The following is a 15179-nucleotide window of genomic DNA, read 5'->3' on the forward strand; positions in this document are numbered from 1 at the left end:
ATGCAACACAATAAAGTCCATCTTTCTTTCTTTATGCATTAATATATATATTTTTTTGTTTTCTTCTGTTTGGTGCAATAAAATTTCGTAGAGAAAGATCGATTTCCTTCATTATCAATTTGAAGTACAAAACAATTAAATAAAGACGTGGAAATAAATATTAACCAATGAAAATGAATGGCAATTAACAACGAGGTATGAAATAGTTAGCAAATAGCATTGCACGTTAGTAAGTTTTACCTATAATGTGACTTTTTAAAAAATGATTGAAATCTTATGGTCAAGAGCAAACGTTATTATCAGTCAGTAAACATATAATATCTTGTGATTTTATCGAAAAAAAAAACTATTTAGGGAGAAGAGGGGTGGAAGGAGAAACAATAGCGACCTCTTCTCTTTCTGTTCTCTTCTCTCTCTTTCACTTTCTGTTTGGGCTTGAGGGCTAGAGAGAGAGATATCAGTTGCAGCCTCCATAAATATTTAATATTTTATGTAAAAAATAGAAAAGAAGAAGAAGGGGAAGAGCGACATACCCAGCAAAGGAGTGAGCCAAAGAAAGGGAGAGATAGAGACGAGACAGAAGGGGAGAGGAATTGATGAAGAAAAGCCCTTTCCTTCAGAAGAGGAAAACGATGTCTGAGAGTTTTACCCTCTTTCATCCTCTGCAACTCTAGAACAAGAAGGTATACACATATACATCCCACTCTATACTATACCTACAGATATCAAATATAACAAGTTGCTTACACTGTTACATACACACCTATATATATGTGTGTGTGTATGTAGAATTGGGTGTGTGCGCATCATAGGAGGTGAGCAAAGCTGAAATGATGAAAAAAGGGACATATTGAAAAGAAATTCCCAAAAGAAGTGGCAGAAGAGAAACCCATTAGCGTTCTCTTTTTTCCCTTCTCTCTCTCTCTCTCTCATCATCTATTCCTTTTCCTTTCTCAAGTTTGTATAAAACAAAGTAAAAACGCATCATCTTCTTCAAATTTAGATTGGATTAGGAGAAAGAGTAGGAGATGGAGGGATCCAGGTGGTAAGAGATAAAGAGATGATATTGACATGGGAATAGCAACGCCGTCGCCACCTATCTTCTCCCATCACTCGTCGACTAGCAAGTCTCCCGTGCTAGCTCAGGCTGCTCCTGGTTACTCGGCGGTGAAGTCTATGTCCCAGGACTACAACCCCAGCATCTTCAACTTCCTGGGCAATGGGTTCGAGCGGTCCAGCGATCAAGACCACCAGCAGCATGTGGTCCAGCAGATCCGCCGGGACAAGCTCAGGCTCCAAGGGTTCGAGCCAATGGCCGGGATTGAGGAGGAGCATGCCAACCTCCCAGTGTATGAGACCACCGGGATGCTATCGGAGATGTTCAACTTCCCACCTGGCGGTGGCGGCTCAGCAGCAGGCACGGGTGAGCTCCTAGATCACTCGATGGCAGCAGCACCAAGCGGATTCAGGGCAGCACGGCCTCCGCCCACGCCTCCACCTCCACCACCGGGGATTGGTGGTGATTGGTACTCCAAAAGTGAAAGCAGCCATCATAGTATTTCGAGCATGAATGCGGACTCGGCTGTTGCTATGCAACTCTTCCTCATGAAGCCTCAAACGAGGTCGCCGTCTCCACCACACCAACCACCTGCTCCAGCCTCCTCAACCCTCCACATGCTCCTCCCCAGTTCAAACCCATCCTCTTCTCTCCATGATTTCTCGGTTGCTGCGGGTGGTTTTACGGGTGGTGCTGCCATGATGGCTACTCCTCCGCCTCCTCTACAGCAGCAATCTACCTTCGGAGGCAGCAGCAGTAATGCAGAAATCGGCAGCTTCGTCGAAGGCCAAGGCCTATCGCTTTCCTTGTCATCGTCTTTACAACACTTAGAAGCCGCAAAAGCTGAGGAGCTGAGAAGCATTGGATCGGACGGGTTGTTGTTCTATAACCAAGGAGCTAGCAATTCTCCTGCCTTGTCTTCGACTCAATATCCTTACAAGCACAGCCTAAGCCACAGCCAAAACCGCCCCGTACACATCGGATACGGTTCGTCTCTCGGGGTTGTGAACGTCCTGAAGAACTCCAAGTACCTCAAGGCAGCACAGGAGCTGCTGGAGGAGTTCTGCAGCGTGGGGAGGGGCCATTTCAAGAAGACCAAACTCGGGCGGTCCACAAACCCTAATTCATCGAATCCGAGCAGTAGCAGCAACAATAACAATAACGGCGGTGACGCGTCTTCTTCATCGACATCCAAGGAAACCCCTCCATTATCAGCAGCTGATAGAATGGAACACCAAAGGAGGAAAGTCAAACTTTTATCCATGCTCGATGAGGCATGTAATCTCTGTCTCTCTCTCTCTCTCTCTCTCTCTCTCTGTTAGCCAATCATTTTTGGGTTAAATTATTTAAATCAATTATTAATCAGTGCCTGACAAGTAGAAGCTTCATTATGATGTAATTAAATTTTATATTGCAATCAGGAGTAGTGCCGGCTGGTGATATAATGGAGAAAGAAATTGAAATGATTCATATGAAATTAAATTGTAGCTAGGCTAGCAGGGTATTAACTAGTGCCTAATGATATAAAAGAAGTACAAAAGTCTTACTGGTGAAAATCTGACCCATCATCTCTCAATAATATTTGATAGAAAATCGAGCTGAAATGATATGAGAAAAAATTAAAAAGTTAGTTTTCTGATCGGTAATTCATTCTCGCCCTACTTGATAACTTTCACCTGTTTCTTTTCCAAAGTCAAGCATTGACCTCTGATTTCTTATTTTTCTTAACTCATGGTACTATATTCTATTTTAACAACAATTTAATGAATATTTAATATTTATTGACACTAAAAAATGGGACAGCATTGGGCAAAGAGAGAAGACGAGATGGAGGATATTATTATTATTTTTTAGTTACAAATAGTTAAAAAAATATTAAATAATTAATAAAAGAACATTTATAATCTCACTAAATATTAAACTTACAATCTCTGAATCAATAGATAAAGACTTGCACGGTTGCGCTTCATCCTTTTTAATTGGATATTATTCCTTTGTTTCTTCCCATTAAACAATCATTTTCAGTTGGTGTAGCAGACATTGATTTCACGCATTTATTTCCTCAAATTAAATTTTACTTTGGGAGTGGCAAATTTTTCTTGAATGAAGAGGAGGAGGAAGAGAAGAGCTTCTTCTGATGATCAGATGATCGGACATATATATCACTTTCCTTTTCTGATGCAATCCCAACTATCAAATCATATCAATGTCTCGTCTCTCCTTTTAACATTTCCTGTGCTATCATTTGCAGCTACATACACATATATTTAATGTGCCCCCTGCCTTTTAATCCTCACAAGATTTGCCCATTTCCTTTATGACAATAATTGACTCTCATTTTTAATTTTTAATTTAATTCTTTCAACAAGCACCCAGAATGCATATGTCGGCCCCTTTGCTTTATTTGTATGTCATTTCTATCCTTTGCATATTATAACCTTGTCAGGACTACATAAAGAAAGAATGCATAGTATTTTTATCATCCTGATCATGATACTTAATAAATAATACGAGTGCGTGTGCCTGTGTCTACGACAAATATTTCGAGGATCAGAAACCGCTTTATTTGTATATTAGTTATTGCTTCATTAACCATACTAAGGTACATGTAAGGAAATATTCGGTGAGTATTACTTAGCCACTTACGTGAGTAACAACTAATCAAAATACTTGAAAGCGGGAAACTGACCCCACAACGAGCCCACAAATTTTCATTTATAAGCATTCAGATTGATTGTTACTCATTTAAAGTGAATAAGTAATACTCAACTAATATTTTTTTTGAGATACAGACTAATTAAGATCGAAACATAAGATGATTGTTGTGAAATATGTTTAATAAAGTGTGCATGCATTGCAGGTAGATCGAAGATACAGCCACTATTGTGAGCAAATGCAAATGGTGGTGAATTCGTTCGACTTGGTCATGGGATTCGGATCTGCTGTTCCTTACACTGCCCTAGCACAAAAGGCAATGTCAAGGCACTTCAGGTGTCTAAAAGATGCCATAGCAGCGCAACTGAAGCTCAGTTACGAGCTACTGGGGGAGAAAGATGGCGCAGGTACATCCGGGATCACAAAGGGAGAGACACCAAAGCTTAAGATTATAGATCAAAGCTTCCGACAACCGCGAGCCTTCCACCAAATGGGGATGATGGAGCAAGAGGCATGGAGACCTCAACGAGGCTTGCCCGAACGTTCAGTCAACATACTGAGAGCCTGGCTTTTCGAGCATTTCCTTCACCCGTAAGCTGTCTAGTCCCTTCTTACTTTAAATAAAATTTTCATCTCTAAAATCTAAGCTCCCATATAAAAGCTTAAACTTATAGCAAATCTTTGATGGAGAAAATGACGTTTTTCAAAACCGGGATAAACTTCTTGCATACGTCCACTTGATCTAGTTAATCTAAGGTTGATATTTCTAGTGCACACATGCTGAACATGATTGAGCAATATGCACTGCAGTGCATCATATAAGTACAGGCAGATCATGTCTTATAGTGGCTGGAGCTTCAATCCATGAACTTTCTGGTAACCCAGGAAGCAAATAGGTTGGATTTGCCCTAGTTTCTTGGCTTCTACTCCTGGAATAGATGTTTTTAAATAGGTTGTTAGCATCTTGCCAACACAATCAATTCTAAATTGAAAAGCTGGCCAACCACGATGTGCAGTGAAGTTGGCAAACTGCATTTCATATACATAAATTCTAACTACTGTACTGTAGTGATTTTAAATTCACGGAAACCCTTCGTGGCCAGTGCAAAGTCAACACTTCAGAGAGTATTAGTCTCAATCAATAATTCAAAGAAAGAAAAAAAACAAAAGAAAAAGAGAAAGCTCGTTATTTGAGAATACCCCGAACATGCTCTACAGTTCTAGGGCCCCAAGATTCCATTTGCAACCCCATAGAAATGTCCCTTTGGAGCAACTTACACATGAAAGTGACATAGTGTTAGCACATAAACGGTAACGTGCTTTCACCCTCGTGGAAGATCTTTGATATAGACCTGTAACAAGCAGTCATTTGGTTCAACTTGGGAGAGCCGAGAACAATAAAACTTCAATAAAAATACATCCCGACATGAAACATTCGCTCTCCTTCTATACGCATAACACTTAGGAGTCGATCTGAAATTATTACCTAGTCCAGTATAGACTTAAATATAGATGAACATGCTCTTGATTGAAACATGAACCAATTGACTTGAAAAAGCCTCACCCAAAAATCAGCTTCAAAATTCCGACACCTTTTTAACACAAGGGAATTAAAGAAAGATGATTACAGCTGTGGTTCGTTACGTAACAATCAGATGATGCTAAGAATATATATTACAATGATATATATGCTTTTCATGAGTGCACTAGGAATATATATATATATATATATATATATATATAGGCACGCATTAATCTTCTTGTTCTTCTCTCTGTCTACCTTTCTGTTCATTGTTTAAAGGAGAAAGAAGGGGTTCACAGTGTCCTTAGGAGTTGTCTCGTAGGCAAGAAAAAAGCTGAATAAAGAAGTCCATTTGCTCGATGCTTTTCCTCCCGAGGACTGTGGTCCCTCTCTGACCCTCAGAAATTTTAGTTATGATAGCCAACAAAAAAATAAAATAAAAAATAAAAGGGGACATCTTTATTAAAGTAATATATGTACAAATATATTCTTTCTTTTTTTTTCGGTGAGACCGCAGGCATACTTAGTCCGTTATTGATTGAGACTAATACCGTTCGGAAATCATCTGGCACTGGCTACAAGGTGATTCCGGTAATCCCTTCAATCTGTCCAACGGAAGTTTAACTTGCAGTTAAGCAACATTCTCATTTCGTCTTTTCTTTTTGCCAAATAAATGATTGAAAAGAAACATAGTTTTTCTCTGACCACAGATCCATCTTCAGTGACAGAACACCTCAGGTCCACAGTAAAGGCTTAGGAGAGAGTATAATCTCCCCTTTATTTTTGTCTCCTGGATGCGTTGTACATTTCTTTAAGACTTAGGGTAAATTGCATTTACTCCAAGGTATCTCATTCAAATTGCCTCATAAAGGCGTCCAAGTCATTTTAAAAGAAATGCTAATAAGCAAATCAGAATAATGCTTATAGACTAGAGATACAGAAAGTACTTGGTTGTCGGCAATAAATGTGACAATTATATATGCATGTACATGAACCATACACCTGATATAAATCAAAATCTCTCCGAGATATCAGGTAAGCCTTTTTTTTTAACCAATATTAAGTAACCCATTTTGATTCGGTAGAACTATTCTTCTAAATATCTATTTAAATATCCTAAAGATAATACCAATTGGTAAGTAAGAGTTTCACTGATAATAATTGAATTTCATACCACTAATGATTTGAATTCGAAGATAATGCCACTGAGCGAACCCTCTTTTTCACTTATTCATTATTTTTTGAGTGCTCATAAAAATCACTATTTTCTGTGAGATTACGAAATAATCTTAGTATAATAATAAAAAATATACTTACAAAGAAATACTCCATTTTCTTTCCCTTTGGAAAAAGGGAAAATTTTTACCTTCCAAAAAAAAAAAAAGAATCACTCAAATTTCCCTAGGGTTTCAATTACTAGCATGCACTAAATACTAAGGGTAATTATTTATAAGTAAATAATTGATACAGATACTAAAACCTGAAATTTCAATACATAATGTTCGGTAGAGTGTCCTCTATCATTTTCTTGTTGGGTGCACAAATCTTCCTCCTTCAGACAACTAATTATAATAAACACTAATTAATGATCGGTGACCATCTTATTGTGGAGTTGAGGGAGGGGCACTTGTATGTATATTTCATGAGAAGCATGTCGAGGATTCTCCTAGCATTCATTTTTGGTCTTAAGGAGTCTGTCGAGGACAATGGACACTCTCCAATGTGAGAAATTACAAATATAGGCAAAGAGCTCAGATAATAAATTCAGAACAAGGGCAACCAACCCATGTTGGTCCAGGTGATTCGACAAATACGTTCAGTTTAAGTAAGATCTTGTATTCGATACTTATAAATGGAGAGTTTTATCTCTTGTATGGACTAATCCGACTTAAATCTGAATTAATAAGGGGTCGTTGAGTTTTCGAGTAAGTGCTGCACACTTTGAGAAAATTTCAGCACAAGAGCGGTTGGTGGACATAAAATAATTAAAACAATAACCTGCGTACATAATATTTATATGGATGGTTTTCTTGAGGGTGAAAATGAAATGGGGTTGTATGAGTAATGAGTTTGAGAGGTCGGTGAGTGCAGTGTTGTCATCTTTGCTTCTGCTGCTGCTGCTGCTTCTGTATATAGATGCATGATCAGATGGTTGGGATATGATCTTTCTCTCTTAGATTATCCCGCCCCGTGCAGAAGATCAGATCAGAGACACAGTCACAAGAGAGAGAGAGAGCGATAATAATAAGAGAAAGAATTTAAAAAAAAATTAAACATGAAATTTAATAGCTATTATTGAATTCAAAAAAAAGAAGAAGAATTAAATGGAGAAAGAAAGAAGTGTTATGTCTGATGTCACTTTCTGGTCTCTTTCTCAGGTACCCAAGCGATGCTGATAAGCATCTGTTGGCTCGACAGACTGGCCTCTCTAGAAATCAGGTAATTGGTCCCTTTTCTTTCACCACCACCCCACTATATATACATACATACATATATATATATATATATATATAAATACTCGGTTTGGTTTCGTAATTAAATTTTAAATTTTTAACTCTAACTTTAATTCTACTCATTAATAACAAAAATAAACTTTTTAAAGTAGAAAAGGTGGACTCCATACATAAAATCACATATAACTCCATTATACTTAATTTAATTTTTAATATTAAATTCTCTCAACTATTCATTACTTTTTCATACTTTTTCTCATAATTCAACAACACAACCATTACAACCCAATTAAAATCAAAACTCAACTCAACTCAACTCTAAAACCAAATACACTATAATTTTCACCTTTTCATGGTAAGCTTATAATTCAATTGTTCTTTGCTTTGAAAACACATGCCATATATAAGAGGATAACCTGTCATGCTCAAACGGTGAAATCCGAAAGGACCATTTAAACAACTAGAAACAAGACATCACCGGTTCATCATCGGAAGCTGTGGGCCCCATGCATATTGGTGAACATAACGTAATTACTACTTCCTTCGGTTCAAATTACTTTTTAATTCCCGTGATGAACAATTGAAAGATATGGTCATAGGGCTGTGGCCCTGCTTATTATCCAAAAAATAACAAAAGACATATATGGTCTTAATAATAAGACATAATTATATAGAGTATCATTTTCCTCTTAATAATCATATTAATTATCAATCTTATTATTATGATGACCTGCATGCTTTTGGGTTCTCCCATTCTCTTTCTGTCAAAGAGAAAAGGGCGAAACGTCGAGGAGTCGTTTGCTTTTGGTCTTGGGATTCTTTTTTGGTGATCCAGAGAGAGACATAAATTCTGCAACAGTGAAAAAAAACTCGACATCATGAGACTGCACAGTCCAAGTACGCTAAACGACGACATGATTCCATGAGGGTTTGCAGCTTTTGCAACCCCAACCCCCCGCCCCCTCCCCCTCCCCCCTCTCTCTCTCTCTCTCTCTCTCTCTCTCTCTCTCTCTCTCTCATAGAACTAACCACACTCCACTAATGACCACACTCATAATGCATCCATATAAATGAATTAAAATAGTTCACTACTTATTCTCTTGAAATAAGTTATAGGTTAATTCAAACGATTCGACATTTGTTTGCTTTAAGTAAAGTTTAGATTTAAGTCTTGTAAATAGAAAAAAATTCATGCTACAATAAATTTACCCCCTTAGTGGGTTGGTTCGGCTCAAACAGGATTAGTCAGAATTCGTTGACCTTCTGAATATGATAGTACACACAAAAAAAAGTTTTAATATTCATCCAAATTTTTTTTTATTAAATAGAGCGATCCGATTGAAAATTATATTAGAATCCATTGAATTTTCAAATCTCAATAAAACAAAATTTATGCATGTACTATTTCTGAGTACGATGCTGCTTTAGCTCTAGGGGTAGATATTCTCAAAAGATAGTTTTGGGGCAAAAAAACTCCAATCTTATAATTTAAGGAGGCCATCGTAATATTTCTCAAAGAAGACAAAAACTATGGCTGCCATGTGGCCCTTTCAGGTCTAGTTTGGGAATTAATTTATGAGGAAGTGTAGTTTGGGAATAAGATTGCAAAACAAGTCTATTTTGGTCAAAAACTCTCTCTTGCCCCCCTTGTTTTCATCCTAATAAATATTCTTTACACTAAAATAACGTGACAATAGTCTCTGTCGGTTTCCTTTGTGCAGTAATCTTTTCTTTTTTAAGAAAGTCAAATGGAATTTGTTTTTGGTCATCCACATAAAAATGCATCGTCAATTCATGAAAGGATCACTAGGATTTTTCCTTGAAAGTTTTTATTTTCGTTTCCTTTTTTAAAAATTACATATTTTTTTATGAGCTTCTAAAATTACATATGCTAGAGTGAGAAGATAGTCTTGTATGTTAAAGATGGCAAAAACTTATGCTAATAAGAAGTAGCTATCGGCCAGAGAAATTTCTTTGTAGAGTGCTTTACGTTACATGGACTGCATAATCATAAATTTTCTTTCGGTTACAAACGGAGCTAATGGGTTGAGAAGGGGATAACGGCAAGAAAGTTAACAGCATAAGTGTTTAGTTTGTCTTTGGTAGGGCAGGCGCTGGTCCTTTATGATCTTTTCGTGAAAAGCTGAACAAACTCAATTAGAAGCATACATTTTGATAAATAATAACACAATAATAATAATCAGCAGCCTGACGAACTTTCCTCTGTTCGTACACATATGTCAGTGATACAGTGTAAAAAGAAAAAGCCTCCCCCTTAACCAAGCTGGATTTATCAGTAGATACTGTCAATATTTGCTCTTCTACCCCCCAAAAAAAAAAAACAAAAGGAAAAGAACATTTTCCAGACAATGTCATTCAGCGAAATCAACTGGAACATTGTCCTTGTCATTTGTCTTTAGCTTTGTCCACGGGCGTCATACTTGGCTTGACTCCATGATCTTTTCAGCCTTTTTACATCATTGTTAATTATAGATTAATTTACACCTTATAATTAATTTACTCCTTATAATTATAGTATACTGATGTTTCAACGACTGATTCTTTTCACAAAATAAGTGGCAATATGGATATAATATATAGATATACGCGTATATGTATATGTATACAGTGATAGATACTTCTAATCCTTCAAGTTTATTGAATATCTTAGCTTAAAACCTTAATTTCCGCGACACCATGTTGAATCAATGTATAATTGCTTGTGCACAATATCTCGGTAAATGCCACTATCGCTATGATGTTATGGTAAATGTGGTTATGGTCTCTTCGTATTGTTAGGAGCTAGCCCGTTAATTTGTAATGACCCGGTGCATGAGGAAAACTCGTGGTCTTATTTGAACTAAAGAATATTGGCTGAAGGATATATATAGTATAGGTTATATATATGAATATATATACAGATACTAATTGTCGTCCATAGTTATTATCTGTGCAATAAATACATATAAATTAAAGACAATTTGTCGTAGTAATTATAAAGTAAAGCTTATTGAATAGGTGTCAAATTGGTTCATTAATGCGAGGGTTCGGCTATGGAAGCCCATGGTGGAGGAGATGTACCTGCAAGAAGCCAAAGAAGTGGAAGGTGATGAAACGGAGCGAGACAAAAACCCTAGCAGCTCCACCACCACTGCCGCCGTCCACCCCTTGCAGGCCCCGGCCACCTCCAAAAGACCCAATGCCTCCGCGGCGGAAACCGACCCTTCTCTCCCTACTCCGGCCTCCCGACACTCATTGTCCTGAAACCCACCACTCAACAACAGCATCAGCAGACACCCTTCTTCCTCCGCTGCTGCTCACACCTCTTCCCCTCTCACAGGCTTCGGAGGCTGCTAAGCTTTCTTGGGGTTAATTAATTAGTGTCTTTAAAACAAATATTTATGAAAAAGAATTATTTTCTGATTTAACGTGTTGTCCTCCCTTATTCCGTTTCTCCTTTTTTTTTTTGTATGGATTCAATACAATGTTTAGAGGAAACTGAAAGGAAATACATGACAAAAGGACGTAGCATATATATGTATGATCTAGCTAGCGAAATGAGGGTATAGGAGATTTAATTTAACTGTTGTGTTTAGCTTATCTATTTTCTTATCAACTCGAGCTTTTTTGTACCTCAAGGGTAATTTGTTGGAGAATTCCATGCAGGCATTTTTCATAAACCGTCAACCTATGATAAAGCGTTCCTTCACAATCATGCATTAAAACATACACACGAATCTCAAGTCAAATTATATTTTTTTTCATTTTTATCCCATCTCTTTTTTCTCACCTATTTTAATGAACTTAAATTTTATCATTTTTTTCCATTTTTTTTCCTTACCAGGGCTGGGTAATAAGCGAGAAAAAAAAAAGACTAGTATGAAATTAAATCAGGTTAAGGCAACCTCAAGAACATCTTCGAATTGTAATTTCACTGAAATGACTTAAGTAATTCCAATCAGTAAAGCGTACGTATGAGATTTTTCTCCCCCAGCAAAAATTACATAGACATTTCTATGACCCATTTGCATCACCTTGATAATGGATATAAATCTTTTGGAACACGTTGGAGATAAAAATTTTAAATTTCAAATTTTGTTTTCTATTTTAAATTTGGAAAATATTGGTTAACTATATATTTTTTCAGTTACAAAATAAGTCAATAGGTCTAGTACAATGAATTAGAAATTCTAAATATCTAATAAATGGGCACGAGTAGTCCCATCTGAGTATCAAATCTAAAATATTTTAGTTGCCAGGCGAGAATATACACTATCATGCTACACTTTCTTTGCCAACCATACGTTTAATTATCATGTGACTACCAATTAACTCGGAAATGGGGATGAAGGTCGACATCATATTATATCACATGGACTATGATTGGGATACATTGGACAAAGATGGCGAAACTGATGGAAGCACGTCAAATTTTTGTTACCCATTTTTGTAAAGTTTAGCAAAATCTTGTGCACATTGTACTACTTTCCCCCTTTATAAACAACGCAGAGCAACGTAAGTTCGTCACCTGTACCAACTCTTCCGTACCATACCTTTAATAAAATGAATCTTTCCGTACTATTTTCGATTATAAGGGGTACGCCACCCATCAACTATGAAGAAGGGGCAGCAATTAATAATACCTAATATAATAGGCTTCTTGATTACGAAAAGATACATCCGTTGAGTGTGATGAAATTCTTCTTCCCGATAAAATGTTAAAAAGAAGAAAAGGCATAAACTTGTACATTTTCAAAAGCGAAATTGAAATTAACTATAATATTCATGCATATTAATTCCAACAGCTTTAAAATTTGAGTTTTACTAGTAAAGATACACGTGAAAGCATGTCAGAGTTCTATCTGTTTGTGAGTAAAAATCAATTCAAATAATAAAAGTGGCATGCAAATAATACAGGTATGAATTGTAAAATATATAGATAAGAACTTTATGCTACGTTTGGTTTCAAAGTAATATTTTAAAATCAGATTTTGATTTTGAAAAAGAGTGTTATAAATGGGATCCACCCTTTAATTTTGTATGAGTTATTTTGTTTTGCTGTTGAAAAAGAGTGGTATAAATGGGGCCCACTCTTTGACTTTATATGAGTTATTTTGTTTTGTTATGAGTAGAATTATGTTAGAATTGTGATTTTAAAATCACACTCACAATCCAAACAAGCCTTTAATTTCTACTAACTTTCACGCACGCACTTTACTTGTGCGTGATTGTCTTACGCCTAAGTGCAAACTTGAATTAAATCATTGTTCAATTTGGCATGCTATCAATCTGAGTGCGAACTTATTGGTTTGATATAGTTCAGTTTGGTGCTCTATTGACTTTGTCATTTCGAATATCGACCCATATTGGAGTGAGCGAATCAATAATTACTGCACCACAGGCATGTGTACTATAAAATTGCTATAGACTTATGTATGTACCGCTCAAGGGTTTCCGTTTCATTAGTCATTACTTATAGATCGAAATTTTATATGCAAAAGTGAATAGCTTATAAACTGTTGGAAATTGAAAACTCTAAAATAGAAAAGAAAATAAAATAAAATTAGTGGCCAACGACAATCTCTTTCCATGAGGACAATGAGTAAGAAGATCAGGAGATAGTAGAACAGAAGAGTAGATAAACTTTGGGCAATTAAAATGTCGGTTACTACTTCAATTTTTTTTAAAAAATAATAGTATTACATATAAACTTCAAAAATTATTTGCATAGAGTTGAGTATAGAAAAATATTGCTAAAACAATTGTAAAGCATATAGGTATATTAAATTTTGAAACTAAAAAGTAATGATGCTAATTTAAAACTCACAATTTTTTAAAACATAAATATCTATCAATTGATAATCGATAAAATCGTACAAATTGGCATCCTTTTCAGTATTTGAGCCAGAATATGATAGTTTTTTACACTCTATAATCTTTTTAAAATATTTTGTTATTTTAATAATTGATTTATTAATTTTCTAATTTTAAAGGAAAATTTATTTATTTATTATTATTATTTTACATCATTAATTTGGTTGCTGCTATTCTCAATTTTTTTGTAGTTTATTTTGTTAATATTATTCTTCTCTTGCCAGATTCTAGCACAAAATGAAGATGTCGAGAACTAAACACATATTTATTGTAGCAACAAATTATCTTTTAAGAATTCTTGAAGATGACAGTTTTTTCCTTAAAAATTACATGGGTAAACACATTTCTGTTTTAAGCAGAACGTTGTCCATAGACATTAAGAGGATAAAATATATTATGAAAGATTATTCACTTACATTATATGACTGGTTATAAATTACGAGATGATGTCCTTATTGAAGGGCACAACTGAAATAATTGAAACAAAACGTGGAAAAAAACACAACTCCGAGTATTACACTTCCCCAAAGTACTTGGATGAGGGGTGTTAATAACTAGCAATGCGTTGCTTACACTGTAAATCCCATAAATTGACAATGTTTGAACGTTTATTGTAAGCTTCACGCATATTAGTTGCGGTCATCTAGATAAGGGCGCGAAGTTATATAATGATAATTGGGTAAGTGAGGGAGGATAAAAGAGAATTAATAATTTTTTCAGTGGTTAAAGGGTATAATTAATTTTTTCGATTATAAGGATCATGGGCCTAATATAAGAAAATAAAAATCCTAATATATAGCAAATAAAGGAATACAGAGAGTCCCACATCGAGAATCGAACCTATAACTTCTTGATTGATAGACAAGAGCGTGTGTCACTGCGCTAATACACCATTTCTTAAGGCATTGTTAATTTAGTTATCTCCTTAGACATAGGGGTGTGTGTATCTTTTTGGTAACTGGATCCACCTTTTATTAAAGCCATATCTCCTTGATATTGACTTGGGAACTTAATTTGTTAAGTGTTGAAATCAAAACCAATCTGAAAGTTATACTATACAATAGGTTCTGGATACACATTTGAAAATTATTATTGTTAATATTATTATTATTATTTTACCTTTCCCCCATTACTGGCAGGGTCTGTTGTTTTCATACAAAGAACCATCCACTTTGGGAAGAACCAGCTAAGTTTTTCCATACATACGGATTAAAACACCAACAATCCCGAATAGCTTGAACAATTAGTCAAGATTCATAGGCTTTTAAATATTACTAGTAGGTAGGCGCGTGCGTTGTACGGATAGTACGATATATTAAATGAATAAGAACTAAAATATATTGTACTATTATGATTGATTGGAATTAATAAAGTAAATAAATTCATAAGGAGATGTTAGACCTTATTTTAGTGGACAACGTAATCTCCTCTTTTTCATGAATTTCATCTAGTTTTTCTATGGATATTCCATTGAATATCCCCAACTTCTTTTCTCTTCAAAACTTTTTGATAATTATATTTCAAAAGTAACATAAAAGACAGAAAAGAATTTCTACTTTATACTAGCAAAATATTTAGTTTTCTGAATTTGAATATTTTATGAAGTCAAATAAAATTT

At 35.5% G+C, this 15179-nt stretch overlaps 1 protein-coding gene across 3 annotated transcripts; it reads left to right on the forward strand.

The window, feature by feature from the left end:
• Positions 1-409: 409 nt before the first annotated feature.
• On the forward strand, positions 410-11287 carry LOC116211230 (BEL1-like homeodomain protein 2). 3 transcript variants are annotated; one of them, XM_031545514.1, is made up of 5 exons: positions 410-683; positions 1004-2331; positions 3918-4303; positions 7613-7673; positions 10732-10807. In XM_031545514.1, exons 2-5 carry the CDS (start codon positions 1072-1074, stop codon positions 10795-10797), a joined length of 1773 nt encoding a protein of 590 aa, XP_031401374.1. In that variant the 5' UTR covers positions 410-683; positions 1004-1071; the 3' UTR covers positions 10798-10807. The 3 variants fall into 3 exon arrangements, with proteins under 3 accessions (XP_031401374.1, XP_031401372.1, XP_031401373.1); XM_031545512.1 differs by having other exon boundaries at positions 416-683; positions 10706-11287; XM_031545513.1 differs by lacking the exon at positions 410-683 and having other exon boundaries at positions 698-2331; positions 10706-11287.
• Positions 11288-15179: the final 3892 nt, after the last annotated feature.

This window comes from Punica granatum, chromosome 6 (assembly GCF_007655135.1).
Source record: "Punica granatum isolate Tunisia-2019 chromosome 6, ASM765513v2, whole genome shotgun sequence".
Lineage (NCBI taxonomy): Eukaryota > Viridiplantae > Streptophyta > Magnoliopsida > Myrtales > Lythraceae > Punica > Punica granatum.

Coding starts and splice junctions, on each gene's coding strand:
- LOC116211230 (XM_031545512.1), top strand. CDS start 1,072: ATGGGAATAGCAACGCCGTCGCCACCTATCTTCTCCCATCACTCGTCG. Junction 4,304..7,612: donor TTCGAGCATTTCCTTCACCC/GTAAGCTGTCTA, acceptor TCTCTTTCTCAG/GTACCCAAGCGATGCTGATA. Junction 7,674..10,705: donor CTGGCCTCTCTAGAAATCAG/GTAATTGGTCCC, acceptor CTTATTGAATAG/GTGTCAAATTGGTTCATTAA.